The sequence below is a fragment of the Curcuma longa genome, chromosome 21 (genome assembly GCF_044706935.1).
Source record: "Curcuma longa cultivar G26 ecotype Majalengka, Jawa Barat chromosome 21, ITB_CL_G26_1.1, whole genome shotgun sequence".
NCBI classification, from domain to species: Eukaryota; Viridiplantae; Streptophyta; class Magnoliopsida; order Zingiberales; family Zingiberaceae; genus Curcuma; species Curcuma longa.
In genome coordinates, this window is record NC_133881.1 from 8,077,767 (window position 1) to 8,096,061 (window position 18,295).

The following is an 18,295-nucleotide window of genomic DNA, read 5'->3' on the forward strand; positions in this document are numbered from 1 at the left end:
AAGATGGATAAAATTTTCTGATGCCATTATAAACAGAGGCTTAAGAATTCAATGTGAACATATTAAGGGAAGTAACAATTCCTTAGCAGATACATTATCAAGGTTATTTCACTAACATATAATTCTTATATAGATGGACAGACAAATAAAGGTCAGATCCTTAGTCATGCCTAATATGAGATTTGGGTCCCAAGCATTACCACAATATCATCAGTATAATGAACAATTTCATTTCGACACTAGAAGCAAGTTTGATGCACAACAGCTATGCCTTATTGACAACATTTGGAACATTCCTAGCACTCCTGGAAGTGCTGGTTATAAAATCTTTGTTATCAATGTCTTACAACATTACTTCTTACAAAAAGCAAAACAGAAAAAGTTCACTTGTTATGCAGTCTTTACAGGACCTCATACAGGAGTTTATCAAACTTGGGCTGAGGTTGCAACTGCTATACAAGAGTTAGAAAATCCTTTATATAAAGGATATTTTACAATAGAGGATGCCTTGACTTGACAGCAGTCAGAGCTACTGCTGGGCCAAACTTTTTCATAAGTACCTCATTAAAGACATCTACTCTTCTGAACCAAAACAAACAGAAAAAGAAGAAACAAAAACTTATTCCCAAGCTCTGGCTACAAAACAACAATTACTTTTACAAAACAAAAAGCCTATGATAGTTTGGAATAAACCGAGAAAATACACTACATTGTTGGACTTACAACAGAATAAGGCTCCTACAAAATCGGTAGAAACAATAATGACTCTAGAAGCGTTAAGGCTACAACAAATAATATTTGATAATATTCATGGTCTTCCCATCGACATACATACATACATCAATGACAAGATCAAAAATACAACATACCAACAGTTTGCTGAATTATGTGAACTGTTAGAAATGATACATAATGAGCCAAGCTCCGAAAATGGAATATCTGTTACATATGAAGCGGAATTCAGTTTCAAATTGAAATGCCAAAAGACTTCACCACAATGCCAGGAAACAGAATCCCAAGGGTGCCCCTGTATGCTCTCCTATTCTATCAGAAAGGCCAACATAGATTATGAAAATTTCAACCTAGAAATTTTTTAGGAAGACTGGTGACCCTCTCCTATTCATGGACTATGGTCTTCTACATAAACTCTGGATACATGACTTAAACTCTATACAAGAGTTTCCATACAAGCTCTGCCAAATACTCCAATATATATTGGAGCAAGAAACATTTGTAATCTTAACTATAGACAGTACACCTCCTAAATGGCAGGCCTTAAAAATTGAACCTGCTAAACATCTTATTAAAATAGATGTGAATGATGTTAATGGTCTATACTGTGGCCAAGAAGATTATGTATCAGACCCAGATGTACACTGGACAGCCAGAACTACTCTTTCTAAACAACTTATAGAATGGCGAGTCGCTGTCCTAGGTATATTGGCCAAAGGAACTGGGAACTTCTTATTTTCCATTTCCTATAAATACAAAACATGAAATAGTTTATGAGAAATACAAGAAGAAATACGACCATTGGGCTTCCAAAAAAATGGCAAGTTCCATACTAGTGAACAATGCTTACTTGGCCCGAAGCCATATGGCCTCTACTAGGCTCCCTGAACCATTCCCAGAACAGGCTCCAAGCCCAAACCCAACAGAAGACCAAAATATGGACAACATGCTGGAATATTGATTTCATCAGTCATGACGAAGACATGACGACAACAACAAGGTGTGATATCAACCATGACAACAGACTCCACCGACAAAAGAAAAAGGGACAGCTCACTCTTCCACCCAGAAGATTTGTTCTTATCTCTTCTCCTCCTACTATGTATCTCATGTCATGTATCTATAAATACCATTGTAGTCCCCGGGGCAATGGTGCAACGGTAGGACATCCAGGTTGTAACTCAGGGACCTGCGGTTCGATCCCCAAGGATGCACCTGGGCCGACCACCCCCAGAGATGTGGCTACTGGGATTATCATTTTTTTTATAAATACCATTGTAAGGATGCACCTAAGGCATCCAACCCCCCCCCCCCCACTGAGAGCTTCTCTAGTAGTGTTTGCCTTCTCTACTTTCTCTACTTTCTTGTGATCAGCCCGAAGTGATTGTAAGTTCTTGTTTTGTAAAATACTAAGTTGTTTTTAATAAAGTTTGTGTGATTATCTATAATGCAAGGTTAATTTGCTAAGGCTAGAAAGATTCTTGTTCTTCCTTCTTTAACTTAGTCCTCAGTCATTATCTATTCTCTGAAACAGTAACTGTAAGAACTTGACTAGTAAGACCTGTGCTGGCTTAGTAAGGCAAGGCCTAGAGTCATAAGACCTGAAGATAGCTGGGGCATAGTTCCTTTTTGTTCTTCACAGGTAAGGCTCACTGGAAGAGAAAGAGGAAGAAAGAAAACAAGAATCTTTCTAACCTGTTTTCTTATACAAACTTACTTGCTTTCTTAAGTCTTTTTCTTACACTTATTTGCTTACTGCTTTCTGCTTACTGCTTTCTGCTTTCTACTTGTTAGATCTATTTGCTTACTATTTTATTTACTATTTCCTACACTTTAAAAAAAATGTAAGAAATTTTCTCATACAAGCTTACTTGCTTTCTTAAGTCTTTTTCTTACACTTATTTGCTTACTGCTTTCTGCTTTCTGCTTTCTACTTTCTACTTTCTACTTGTTAGATCTATTTGCTTATTGTTTTATTTACTATTTCCTACATTAAAAAAAATTATAAGTTGAAGGATAGCTTTTACTATATGTATATAATTTAATTGTTGAATAAATTATATTTTTTAAAAAAAATAGAATAGTCCCATGTCAAATAATTTAAAATAAATAAATTAAAATAGATTATAAATTAGTTTTAATAGTTCCGCATTAAAAACTTAAGATAAATAAATTAAAAATTACTTTAAATAGATAAGTAAAATAGTATCATATCAAAGAATGTAAGATAAATATGTTAAAAATTTAATTTAAATAGAAAAATAAAATCAATTAATTATGAACCACATCATTAATATTAATAAATATATTAAATAAAAAAATTATCGAATCGGCAATTTGAATCGATAGTTAATTGGGCCTCTAAATCATAACACAATTACTGTTCAGGCCTGACTAATTGGGTCAATGAGCAACTAATTTGTTAACTCGATTACGAGCCTAAATCGGATTCAATTTAGATCCACCCCATGGCACGTCTAGAGTCCAAAATACATCAAAATATTTGTTTAATAATTTAAGATATTTATGCATATGAAAGTCAAACTTAAAATTGAAATATGGATTTAAACTAAATAAAAATGAAATATATATATATACACGATGAATGATGACTCAGTAGAGTCTAGAAAATATATAAAAATACTTTTTTATGGACTAAAATAAGTTTAGATTTATATAATACATTTATAACTTATATAATAATTTTGATCAAAATTATAAAGTCAAAACTACAAATGCAAATTAAAATTATTATATGAATTTTTTTAAGGCACGTATCAAATTGTCCTAATTTTTAAGATGCCCATGAATTTTATGAATCAAACGTGTAATAATTCAGTATTTTAAAATTTAGTTATATTTATTCAATATCAATTAAATAAATAAATTTAAATAATTTATTAAATAAAATAAATAAATATAAAATATTTATGATCAACTCCATAATATTTATCAACTTATATTAATATTTATGAATAAAATATATAAGTTATATTCATCAACACAATTTTTATTAATATGATAAATAAATAAATAAATAATTTATATTATCAAATTTAAAAATATAAAAATTTTAATTAAATTTAAATTATGAATAATATATAAATAAATAAAATTCAAATATAATTTGAATCAAACATCATAAAATTTAATTTGAACGTTGGGCTTTAAACTGCAAATTTAGAGGAAAATAATCTTAGGCATCTAAGACGTTTTTTTACAGAAAAAAAAAATCTGACAATACGTTAAAAAGGAACGCCTTTTATTTTATGTTTTTAAGAAAAAAAAGTATTTTTATAGTAAAAAAGATCTATAACAATGTCCGAAATCCTCTCTTCCGTTGCCTTTGCAATCTTTCACTAATTCCCGATCTCTCTTTGACCCCTCTCTCCGCCGCCTTGGAGGAATCATGGAGAAAGAAGCGACAAAGCTTTCCTTCTCCTTCTCCTCTTCCAAGAGCTCATCTCGCCCCCCAGCCTCCAAGCTCGCCCGGCCGCCTGCCAATGATGGCGGCTCGAAACCCCAATTCGTCACCGTCTTCGATCCCTCCGCAGTCCGTAATCCCGACGACTCCAAGCTCATCATCGCCCCGATTCCCAACGCCTACAGCAACCCTACCTTGAAGCGGATGAAGAACCTCCTCCCCCTTCCCAACGTCGATAACGACCCCTCCTCCGCTGACACAACCACCCGTTTTGTCCTAGACACCTCTACTGGCGACGCCCCTGCTGGGAGCATCCCCTATGGTCTCACCCTTCGTTCGGCGGATGAATCCAGGTCCCACCGAGAGGAAGGGGGCGAGTCTGCCCGTGGACGCAGCCGTGCCCAAGACGAAGATTTTCGGAGATATAGGGAAGATGTGAAGAATCGGCCGGAAGAACAAAGCATGGAGGCTTTCGAGCAAGTCAAGGTGGAGGACTTTGCTGCCGCTGTCCTTTCTGGGTATGGGTGGAAGCAAGGCCAAGTGATTGGACGGAACAAGGATCTGGCTGACACTAAGGTCTTTGAATACAAGAGAAAGGGTGGTTCTGAAGGTCTCGGATACAACCCATCTACGGGCGATCCCAAGAAGAGAAGAGGCTCTTGGGTTGTGGAAGGCTCAAAAGAGAAAGCAAGAGAGAAGGAGAAGGTAGTCAGGGTTATATCAGGCAGATATATGGGTTCCAAAGGGATAGTCTTGAAGAATTTTGAGAATTTTGAGCTTGTCTTGAAGCTGCAGGGGAGTGGAGAGGAGGTGAAGCTAAGGGATGATATGGTGGCTGAGTTGGGATCAGCGGAGGAAGAGAAGTTCCTAAAGAAGCTTAAGAAGTCAGAATATGAGTACAACAGTGGGAAGAAGGAGAACAGGAAGAGAGAGGAGAGGAGGAGCATGGAATCAAGAAGAGAGGACAAGAGTAACAGCGTGCAGCAAAGCACCAGGAGCTCTGATCGTAATGGGGCACCCAAGGTCCAATGGCTTACAAGTTATATTCGAGTCAGAATAATCAACAAGGATTTCATGGGTGGAAAGTTGTACCTGAAGAAGGGTAAGGTGATTGATGTGGTTGGACCAACAACCTGCGACATTTCTATGGATGGAAGTCAAGAATTGGTACAATGTGTTGATCAGGACATCTTGGAGACAGCTCTGCCTAAGCTAGGAGGATTAGTGCTTGTGTTGTATGGGAAACACAAAGGAATTTTTGGAAATCTAGAAGAGAGAAACGCTGAGAAAGGAACTGGACTGGTAAGGGAGGCTGGTAGTCATGAGTTTATCAAGGTTAAGCTGGATGAGATTGCAGAATATCTTGGGGATCCCAGTTACCTTGGATATTGATTGTTGATTTCATGATGACATCGAGTGGGCATAGCTGCTTTCTTGACATAGGTAAGACAAGGCATTTCAAATCATTAAGCTTATGCTTTTCTTTAACTAAAATAAATGTTTGCTAAGCATCTTATATTTGATCATGGGCTCAAAAAATTGTCAAGTGGAGAAAATGTTGCTAAAATATGCTTATTCCATCTTATTTATTTTGATGTATGTATATATTGAAGAGTGGTGCTACTTGTCACAACATATTCCCGTCACAAATTTGTGATGGGAATCTGGACCGTTCAATCACAATCACCCATTCAATCACAATCATCCATTCAATCTACGATCAAGATTTAATCTTAATTTTAAAATCCAACGGTGCAAATTCCCGTCACAAATTTGTGACGGGAATTCTATTGTGACAAGTAGCTTTTTTCTATATTGAAGCGTTTGAAGATGGATCACCTCATGAATCAACTTAGCATTTTGTATTTTTGCATCACCTCCTTACATCTACATTCTTTTTGTCTAGAAATCTCTTCTCTTAATTATTTTTCCCATTATAAATCATAAATTTGTATTTTTTGATTAAACTTAATTATACTACAATAACTGACTCCTTGTCTATTGTATTCTTAAAGATATTATGTTGCATAGAACTACTGAACTAGCGAACTTAATCTACACAAGTTAATGAAGATGAATGCTATCTACATGCATATGTGGGTGTATGTGTTGCATAGAAGTACTTCATATGCATATGCAGATGCATGTGCTATTTGATCGATGGTGAGGTTAAGGAGTGGGTAAATAGCAAATCGCTAAAGTAGTTTGCTCGTGTCTACAATTAAGTTAGTACATAGCAAAATATATCAAAACATTTAATGTAAGACATAAGTAATCCTAACACTTAGTCGTTACATGGTTCAGAACCTTTGGTTTCTACTTTATGGCTTATGTTTCATCTGTGAAACACTCACAAAAATTGTCTATACTTTCTTCTTTTTGGATGCCTTTCACAGGTAGAGAAACTTCTTACAACTTTCTTTACAATGAATAAGAAGATAAACTAATAAGTAATGCAATGATTACAGCAATAAGAAACAATACAAGATTAAAGATCTCTTTGGCTTTGTTTTGCTTTTGCTTTCTGTTATTCATGTAAGATTACCCAAGATTGCTACCAAAAACTCCTATTGTTTCTTTCTTATAGTCTAGTCGATTGTGCTCATGACTACTTTAGCCTTTTGTCTGCTAATGGATAGATAGTCGGGTCAACTGCATCTATGTCTAATCGAGTGTTTAGCTCTTCAATGGATACATGAATCAATTGATCTTCTATCAACCAATTGTTTGATTGTGCCCCAGTCGATTGACCTCCGAACATAAATATTTTGTTCATAGGTAAATCGGCTTGAGTTGATTGCCTAATTCACAATCATTAATTGATTGAATTAATTTTTCAATCAACTGGATCATCAATCCAACCAATTCTAAGGTTGAGTTTTCGCTTTAATTAGGTCTTCCTAAAACCTAAAGTATGTAGGCTCACGTCTCATTTAGATTTCTCTACCAGGAGGTCACACCTCTAGGACTTCCTGATTTTGCCAAGAACACTTGCCTATGAGGAACTTCCCATGCCAAGTGATATTGTCTCTGGGACTTTCTTCTATGTGTAGTATTGGTTAATCTTGACCTACAAGAACTTTTACTTGCCAAGAGAAGTTGCCTCTTAAGAATTTCTCTGTCAAAAGGCTTTGCCTTTGAGACTTCATTAACCTTCATTTACTAAGGCTTTAACATGTCAAAAGGACTTGCTTTTGGAACTTCCTTTGCTAAGAGGCCTTGTTTGGCACTTCATGATTTGTCTAGTATCAATCAATCTGGACTTACCAGGACTTTCACTTGCTTACCAAGACTTCTACTTGCCAACCCATGTTGTATTTTTTCTTCTACAAATGTTTTTTGCTTTGGCAACACCTATTGGACTTTTCCTTTACCAACACTTGTGGGACTTTTCACTCCACCAACACTTGTTGAACTTTTCTTTTGCCAACACCTATTGGTATTTATCCATTGTCAAGTGTCCAGTTAATCTTAACCCATCCAATTGGACTTTGTCCATTGTCAAATATCCGATTAATCTTTAGCTACTTCATACACCATATACACTTAACACATTATCCTAACTTAAACACTTGAGTCAAATAGATACCTTCGCCGAAAGATTTATCAAACAATTCTAACAACACCAAGTTGGAGCATAATTGTACTAACATGTGTAGCTATGTCAAATACCTTTTAAAATAATGCTTTGTATTCTAGTTTCTAGTTCATGTGGACATGTTAATTGGTAGCAATTTTTCTTTTTTTTTAAAAAAAATGTAATTTAAGCTGATTTCCAAAATGAGAAGTGAAGACTAATTTAGTTTGAAAATTTCAAGTGGCTGAATCAATTTGAAAATTTCTTATACAAAGACTTTACACCGTGTTGAATACATACTAGCAATGGCTAGTAAAGCATTGAACATTCACTTTGAGCTATTTCCTTTTCTTTCTCAATTGAGGTGATTCAAAAATTAGTCATGTAGCTTCATTTTTGCATGAATCAAGAAAAGTAATGTTACATTTGAAATTTATATAGATGCATGAGAGGCAAATTAATGTTCAGGGATGAAGTTTGGCAAAGCTTTAGGGTATCAATAGCTGTCTCGTAAGCAATAGAGGTAGATGTAGCTCATTTGACATTTGATCCATGGAATGGAGAACTAAATCAGAAATCCTTAAAGTAATTAATTTTCGAATCTGTGAGTTTTGTACCTGTCCTAATTTATATTTATTGATTTAGAAGTTAGTTGGAAAACTTAGTTTTATTCCTTTGGTTTGGTGACTGGTTCTTGATGAGACAATAATGAAGTGAGAAGAGCAAAACTTTGTGGTTTTTCATTCAGTTTGGTATCAACCTATGGATGTTGGAAAACATGCACCTATTCTGTATCTCTTCCTATATGGTTGTTTCTCCGGTCTAAATAATATTTCTCACTCTGGTATAACAACAGCTCAGTTCACAATTAGTAGCTATCCTATATTCATTTCCACGTTGACAACTACTTGTACCATTATGCAGGTTCATACTTGGTGGAAGTAAATCGAATTTCTGCTGCAATCGCGTGTTTCTTTGACAGTTTTTCAGAAACGCTGTGAATTTGTTTCTCCGGCATTTTATTTGTAAGGCTTGTTGATATTTCCATGAACACTATATGCAAAATCTCGTATGGATAACGTTAAGAAGTTGAAAGAGAAGACATTGCCAGTATTTATGGTTGCCTGCTCAAGTGCACGCATGACAAGGAAATTAAGATATCTACATGATTCTTCGGGTAGGATAAAACTGCATGGTATGGCTGTTACGTACCTTATGAAACAAGGTCTCCGTTTCATCTCTTGCTCGATCATGGGACAGGTCCATGTTGCCATCTAATTATTTCAGGCTGTACCTTTTGGTATTTTTTGATTTACAAGGTATCTGGATCTTATGCTGTGCCTTTTGGTATTGCCTCAAGGGATGATGAGTTATCTGTGTGGAAATCATCACTGGAATCGAAATCATACTTAATATCTGTTGGAAGCAATTTGTTGCACGTACCATCAGAAATATGGTGCCTATTTGGCACATTGCAATGGAAGGAATGGGGATGATTTATTTGCTCTATGATGTTATTTCAATCTTTTTATGGATGTTTTGATGTATAATAATGATCTATTCAAGTAATGATTCATTTCGTCTATTCCATTCCCTCTTAGTGAATATAACATTATTTTTTATTTTAAAATTAAAATATAGGTAAATATATAGAGGAATTAATTGAGTGACTCAGGTAGATCAACATTGGATCAATAAAGTTGGACATACTTCAAGGTAACGTCTTTAGGCCGAGAATGGTACACGAATATGTAGATTGGATGACCCAAACATGTCAATTGGTAGAATGAATTAAACTAATTATAATGAAATCTAAATGAATATTATATCAAAGTTTAGAAATTATTTAATTTTGTATTTATTTCTAGCACTTTATGTTTCTATGTAATAAAAAATTACTCTTCCCGACATTTTATATAAATAATTTTGTGATTTCTATATGTATCACCAACAATATTATATTTTACTCGTAAATATTTATAACTTTAATATTTTTATTAAATTTACATTGGCAAAACATACATCAAGATTCTATATTTTTAAAATTAAAATTACAACTTTCTCCCTAGTTTATCATACAAATATTATATGTCACTACAATATTACATTAGACGCCACCACAGGACGAGTACGAATTGAACTTATAGCTCAGAATCTTAACCGAGTTAATAGGTTGGCCACTCGTTGACTTGAGTTGGTGGGTTAAATTTGTAACTAGCAAGACAATGACATGATATTATTCTAACAAAAAAAAATCAAGGTGAATTGAACTTATAGCTCAGAATCTTAACCGAGTTAATAGGTTGGCCACTCGTTGACTTGAGTTGGTGGGTTAAATTTGTAACTAGCAATGGACTGATTATTCTAACAAAAAAAAATCAAGATCTGTCAATTTGAATTGTCAATTCAAATCAGTAGTTCAAACTTATGATTTTTTTTTTTTTTTTGAAAATTAGTCGTTAGAATTACCAATTAATCAATGATTGCAATGGCCAGATTACTTTTTGTTCTCGCTTTTGAACGATTTGAATTTTTTGACTATTTTGTTTTGTTAATGACTATTATGTGATGATCATTATTCTATAACTCTATAAAAAATCTACTCTATTTCATTATTTTTATATCAACTTCACTATTCTCATCTCTCAATTCTCAAATCTTAATCATTTAAAACTTTAATTCAAATACAAGGAGCTAAGTTCATTTCACAAGGGCAAGGAGAAGGTAATTCAGATTTTAAAAATGCATAATATTGAATTTATGAACAATGAGTCATTCCCAACATTTGAGATGCAAGAAAGTATAAGCACTTTTAAAGTATGACATGCTTCACCGCTAAAATTGTTTATTTTCAATAAATATCATTCTTTTTAAGAAAATCACTCTTTTATTTAAAAAATTATACAAAATATAAGTAGTGATAGTTATGGGTCATTGAAATAACATATTGCAACTAAGCAATCCAATTGAGTTTAGAGTCAATCATTCTCAAATATAATTATCCAAATTTTTATCGACAAATGAAGGTAATAATTCTAATTTATTTAAATATTTTAATACTTAATTAAGAAAATTATTAACTAGATTTATTTTTATTAAATATTTTTTAATTTTAGTTCTAAATACACATTTGAATATTTTTATCCAAAATTACTGAACTTGACAGTTAAACATATTTCCTGAATTATACTCCTACACTTAAAAATTAGTACGACAAGGTAAACAAAATTTAGTTATAGAATTTAATTAGCTAAATAATAAGATATCTTTATGTTTTGATATTTGAAGTGATCGATCTACTCATTTTTACATAAGTTTGATTTTTCATTGACTGATAACTGTTGATTAATTCAAAATATTTATTAGCATATCTAGTATTTGATGCACCACATTGCTCATAATATATCTTGATTAATGTATTTGATTTTAAAAGAATATAGATTAGCTTTAAGATATTTTTAATATTATTTGACAATGGTACTTCTAATATTTCAATTATTGAAAGAATTTAAAATTGTATGTTAACTTACTATATGTGGTTTATATTTTTCATATTTGATGTATTTCTCAAGTTTTAAATCTATGTGTGCAAGATTGATTAATTAAAAAAAACTTATATAAACATTATGAGATTTATTTTAATATAGAGAATTATTATATTTTATAAAAATGCTAATAATATCAATATATATTTATTTCCATCCAAGGAATATATATAGCAATATTTATAAAATTTTAAAAATATTTAACATTGTAATTAAATAATTATCTCATAATTATTATTCTATTTCTCATTTAGTTGTAATACAATTTTGTAATATAATTTTAATTTTAAATGAATATACTATCAGTAAATTTTTATCTTTTTACATGTTATAAATAAAATTAGATTAGGAGAAATACTTTTGTTATATTCTTAATATTTATTTAATTGTATTGTTTTAGATTTAGACTTAAATTAGATGTTTAGCATGAATTATTAATTATGTATTATGATGCTTTTACACTATTTAAAAGATATTATTCTCTTGATCTGCTTTAATTGTACAAAATACTAGAATCAATTTATATGATATTTACAAAGACTACAATTTAAAAAATAGATTAGAAGATAATACACATAAACACAAGGTACCAATGGTGGTAATGATAATTTAAAACTCACTAACCACAATTTTTATTACGAGCATGTATAAAATGGCCATGAGTCAAGTTCTAAATAGGAACTTGAAAATTATTTTATACTTCCTCTAATTTTAATGAAACATATAGTAAGACATATTTTATGGTGATACTAATAGAAGACAAAGTTAGAAGATTCTAATTTATCAGATATCAATTATTATTGTTAATAAATATTTAATTCTGAATGTAATAATTTGGATGAAAGCAATCTACTTTGACTTGAGACTTTTTAAAAATTCAAGCACTAGTTTGATGATTGGACGAGAACCACAAAAAAAAAAAAAAAGGAATGCAACATTGGACGAGCTAAAAAAATTAGATACAAAAGAAATTAACACTACATGGACAGAAAATGAAAATGAGTGAACAATACCCCTTTCTAAAATAATAAAGATAAAAGAATAAATAAATTAAGTATGCTTTGATTCTCTTTTATAGCCTAAGTGAATACACAACTTAAATAAGTTTAAGCTATTTTTATTTTTTTTACTTTTCAAAATTTATATTTTAAATATTTTTAAAAAATTAAAATACATAGGTCTAATATTAATCATAATCGACACTGAACCAAAATTCAAATAGTAATCCGAATTCAAAACTGTGAGTCATAACTGATTTTGAGGATTACATCTTTAAACTACAGATTTTGAATCATGTTCAGGTTTATATTAATTACTTCTTACTCTTTTATTTTTTTTTAATTTAGTACCTAAATTTGTTATCATCCTTAGCAACATTTTCATGTCTTCAAATTCCCTCAAAAATATTTTAACTTTTCATTTCACTCCAAAATTTATGGTGAAGCCAAGATTATCAATCTGACCGGGCTAAAATTTTTAATAGAAAAAACACCCGGACTATAACAAAATTTACTATATATATTTTTTTATTTTTTCACCTTCCTCCGTCTCTCACCCCTAGGCACCTCTAGATGGGCCCCGGGCTAAAGCCCAGGTAGACATCTATGTAGCTCCGCCCCTTGCTCCAAAATTAGTCAAATTATACTTTTTAATTAGTTGATCACTCACTCTTTTTAGTCGCTCATAGTGACTCGAAAGTTAATTGGCTTCTAGATGATTTAGTTGTGAAACTTGAAGCGACTACTGAATTAATTGCCGGTCACATCCAAAATAATAAAAAAACAGTGGGCAAGGAGTTAGTTCTGACTTAATTTTCGACCTTTAGGCAAAAAATAAAATGCATCTACATGTGTCTGTCTCAATTATTAATGCCATCCAAAATAAGTGATGAAAGTGAAATTAATGATATAATTAATTAAGATAAGTGAAGAACTAGGCTTGAGGATGCCCACCACAATAAATAAGAGTAGTTGCATTGTTTTTGGAATTAATTCTTTCGCTCTACGTGTAACTTATAGAGGCTATAGTGTTTTTTAATATTTTATTATGGTCCTAATTTGCTGTCGTAATTAAATGCAGTCAAAGTCAAAAGCGTTCATAATTGAGAAATGTAAGGAATAAGTGTAAAATTACGTGCCTCTATTATCTATCCATCACCATCCAGAAAAAGGGATCCACCATCTGTGACGTCAGTGGCGGAATCAGAATTTAATCCGCCCCCAGGTCAATGAAAATCTCAGGTTCAGATTCATTTCTTTTTCATCTACCTCTCCTTCTCACTCACGTACATTCTTCTTCTTTAATATCATCGGCCCTCTCTCCCTTCTAAAATTCAAATAGATTTATTAAAATAAATAAAAATTAAATTTTAATAAAATCAAGATAATATTTTCTGATTAATTATAATTTTTTAATTAATTTATTTATAAATAATTATAAAATTGATCATATAAAATTATTAAAATAATATATTTTATCTTTTACTGAAACGCCGACGGATAAATGGCTCTATCTATGCTTGGCGTGTTAAAAAGACCAATGGATCCTTTGACCTTGGTAGGGCTATGGCATTTATATGACTGGACCAGTACCTGTCCTGGTTTCTGCTTTTGCGACAACTTGATGAAACCATTCAAATCCTGTACAGTACACATTTCCAGATCTTTCATAAAATAAAAATGAGAAAAAAAATCAACATCCTTCTTTATTCATATAAGTAATAGATTATCTTTATTTTAAAAGTTATTAAAACAACCCTTTCACATTTATTTTTCTATCTAAAATATTCCTCCGCTCTCTACCTTTGATTTACTTTAAATAAAACAGCACAAACTAAAACCGGCTCCAAAGTACCTTTTTTATTAATTTTTTTTTCTATTTTTTCGCTTTACTTTATTGTTTTTTTTTCTTTTTCTCTTCTAATTAGTTATTGAATGAACAGGAAATAAAAAAGATTTTTTATTGTTAATTTTATTTTATTTTATTTTATTTTCTTTTCTTTTTTCTATAAAAAATAAAAAAAATAAAAAACCTGACAAACAGAAAATAAATAAAAAAGAAAAATCACCTTGGTCTATTTATATAAAAACAGATGGAGTGGAGAAAATTTTAGTTAAAGTTTCGTTTTGATAATTTTTAAAAGAGAATTTTTTTATTTAGATAAAGGAGGAGTTATTTTATTTTATTTTTTTGCCAAAAAGATGATAGAAGAATTAAAGAAATAAAAAAGGAGAGTTAATAAGGTATTACGAAACTTGATGAAAGCCAGCACGATACATGTGCATACAAGTAATGATGTGAACAGGGCAGCCATGTGACCACATTGAATAGGATGATCATCCATACTTGACATTCGTAGCTGAGCGTCCAACTGCTTTGCTTGACTATCAGTGACACTTGTTAATTTCGTATGCACGAACAACAATTAAATATTATAAAAGTAAAATAAAATACTTATAATTATTGCTTTCCAAATGATGATTTTATTTGTCGTCTAGAAGGACGATTATTGAAATCGAAAAATCCTTCAAATTTCATCAATCACATTTTTTTTCTTGCTTTGGATGCTCATGTCTCCACTATCAACATCTTTTACTCATCCAAATCATGTCACAAAAATCATATAATCACAAAGACTAATAGAATATCTAATTCATACTAAAAAAATAATTCAGGCGACAATAAATATACCGAACGATTAATGCTAAGAAGTTGTTATATTTTACATAGCTGCTCTTCCAAATAAATTAGAGATATCATCTTATATTTATCCAGATTACTTCATTTACATCAATATGAATATCTTTAATCCCTTATAATAACTATATATCGAGAACATGTTCACAATATCTCCATTCAATATAATTATTTGTAATTACATTATTTGTATTCAACAAAAAATATAATTGATCGACCAGTGAATAAATGTCAAAGATATATATTATTTTAATATTTTTAGCGAAAATCTATTTATTTTAATCAATCACTTTCTTAATCATGTTCCATACACCGAATCATCCATAGTCAATAAGATACATGCTAAAGTAACAATCCCTGGTTGAAACTTCAAGTAGACAGTTAAATAGTCATTTAGGGTAAAATTGAGATTAACTTATAATCTAAAAGATCTCACATAGTAGAGAAGCAGAGATTCATTCTCCTACTACTCTTATTGTCACTATAGCACATTGATATGAATAACATATTACCATGTTATTCTTTTTATTAATAAGAGTACATATTATTTTCTCATACAGATTTCAATCTAGACATTTTTAATATTTAATTCTGTATTCAACTCATGAATTTCAATCTGACTACTAGTAGGTTTAGTAAATGGTGGGTATATTTACTCCGATTATTGTCAATTCACAAATGATTTCATCTTGATACAATTATTAAAGCGACCCCAACTTATAGGTATGCCTCCATTCACAGCTTCTTAGCTGCCCCATAAGTAATAGTATTACCTCTATTTATACTTAACAAATAGAGATGATTACCCATGTAAGAGGATTAATCTCAATCTCAATCTACCAACATACTCACCGAGACTTTATCTAAAAGTAATAAGGATATATACACTGAATAGATTATGACATTTCATGAACAATCATCTCACATTATCTGATTGTCTTACAATATGTTACATTCTCTTAAGTCCCAAAAATTACACATGCCTTTGAAATGACTCTCAGTCAATGGCTTAGTAAAACGATCTGTAGATATATGACGTGTAGGGATATACTCAAAAATTATCTTTTTCTTAGCAATTATATCTCTTATAAAGTTATACTTTATAGCTATGTGCTTACCTTTGCTGTGATATTTGAGATCTTTAGAAAAAGTTATAGCAACTTGATTATCACAGTACATTATAATAGGGCTTTCACTGTCCTCAGCAATCTTTAGATACTTCATGAACCATTTTAACTAGATGGCTTATTGTATAACTGCTGAACAAGTCACATACTCAGCTTTCATTATCGACATCACTACACAAACTTGTTTCTTGCTATTCCATGAGAAGACGCTACCATTCAGCAAGAAGGTATAACCAGATATAGATTTTATATCATCAAGGTCTGTTACCTAATCTATATCTATATAGCCTTTTAGGCTCATATTAGATCCTTAGAAACAAAGACAATAATCTATTATCCCTTTAAGATATCTGAATATCCACTTTATCGCTTTCCAATGTCTCGATCTTGAGTTCGACTGGAAACGACTAACTAAACCAACAACATAGTTGATATCAAAAGATGTACACAACATAGTGTATATTAAACTACTAATGATACTGACATATGATTTTTTTTCTTTATTTATATTATTTCTTTTGGAGTCTTGGGACATATACTCTTTCTCAGAGTAATATTTTTTTCTATAGGTGTTTGTTCAATATTATAATTTGACATGCTGAAATGATATAACATCTTAGTGATATAAGCCTCTTGAGATAAACTCAAAAGTCTTTTTGATCGATCTCTTATGATCTTTACTTTTAAGATGTACTTAGTTTCTCTCATATCTATTATGTCAAATTATGATGAAAGTCATGTTTTGACTTCTTGATTGCTCTTTGTTTTATTGTCTAAAATGAGCACACCAACTTAATTTATACCGAATCCCCTAACAAAAGTAGTATAGGGTAACTCGAGTTGTCTCCCAACGATTGTGGACGTTGTGCGGTAATCCTAGTGGTTATTGTGATTGAGGATTTGGATTTTGTAAACAAAATTTTTCTCTGTATTGGACAGGGGGTTGTATTAAATTCTAAATCTAAATAATGAAAAGAACACTAAGTATTGTAAACAAAATTTATAATAGGAAAATGCTAAGAATAAATTGCATCAACAAAGTAAACAAGTGCTTCAACAAACAAGCAAAAGAAGCTAATGACAATCAACATTCAAAATTGTAAGAGGAATTTAAATAAACATTTAACATGTAAAATCTAATCTATGCTTAGAAATGAAAAGTAGAGTAAATCTAATGACTCTCCCTATGACTGGATGTTACTCTCCGCTTCGCTTCGCAAAATCTAATCTATACTTTGACTTCCGCTGTAATTATCCAAGCTCAGGTCGACTTAACTATCCCCTCAAGTTGACTTCAACATCTGAACCTTGGATAATTTTGCTCGGAGTCTAAGTACTTTACCTCTCCAATTTGCATTAAAAGTTAGCTCCAAAAATATGTAAAGTATAGGTGGAGAGTCAGTTCCTCGAACTGTCTTTTGGTCTTAACTTTAGACCTCCAGTAAGACTTTGGGTTAGATCGACGCCTAATGTTTCTCTCAGGAACGCGTCCTGACCCACTCCTCTCAAGAGAGTATACCTGATGCCAACCAAGTCCTCCAGACTTATTGGACTTTTGCTTGGCTTTGTCCTTGGCCCCCAGGGTTTGCTGCTGTGACTTGGTCCTCTAGATCGTCTAGACTTCACCACGTCCTCTGGTTTCCTAACTGTTCACAACTGGATTTGGTCATGCTTTCCGGTCCTCTGACACTGCATGGGCTTGCACCTAGTGCTCTTGACTATGCCAAGACTTCTGCCTAATCATCCAGATCAGGACTGTCCTTGCTTAGCCTCCAACTAGAACTTTATCCTTTGCCTAGCCTCAACTAGGACTTTACCTGTGTTCCTTGCACACTAGATTAGCAATATCAGTTCAACACACACTTAACTTGAACTTAGTGTCATTACCAAAACTAAGGTTCGATCATCTAGTGCTTCTCGCACCAACAGAATAAACTAAACTTGATGTAATTCTCACAAGGTATAAGGTGGTGCTCTCACTCTCAATAGCATGTATGTAAATGGAGTTCTCACTCAATGCAACTCATGATGTTTCACTACCATATGCTTGCACTTTTCCTATTCTCCACTACTATAAACATAAGTATCCATGACTTCTTATCATATTCATGAAGAACAACTCATGTATATCACAATGAAGCACAAGAAAGAAAGACATATAAAGACATAGTATGAATGTGGAAAAAGAAGACAT

At 31.9% G+C, this 18,295-nt stretch overlaps 1 protein-coding gene across 1 annotated transcript; it reads left to right on the forward strand.

The window, feature by feature from the left end:
* The first annotated feature begins 4,080 nt into the window (after positions 1-4,080).
* LOC141814216 (protein MOS2-like) lies at positions 4,081-9,273 on the forward strand. The gene is made up of 2 exons (XM_074702161.1): positions 4,081-5,599; positions 8,658-9,273. The coding sequence occupies exon 1, from the start codon at positions 4,142-4,144 to the stop codon at positions 5,546-5,548; it is 1,407 nt and encodes a 468-aa protein (XP_074558262.1). The 5' UTR covers positions 4,081-4,141; the 3' UTR covers positions 5,549-5,599; positions 8,658-9,273.
* Positions 9,274-18,295: the final 9,022 nt, after the last annotated feature.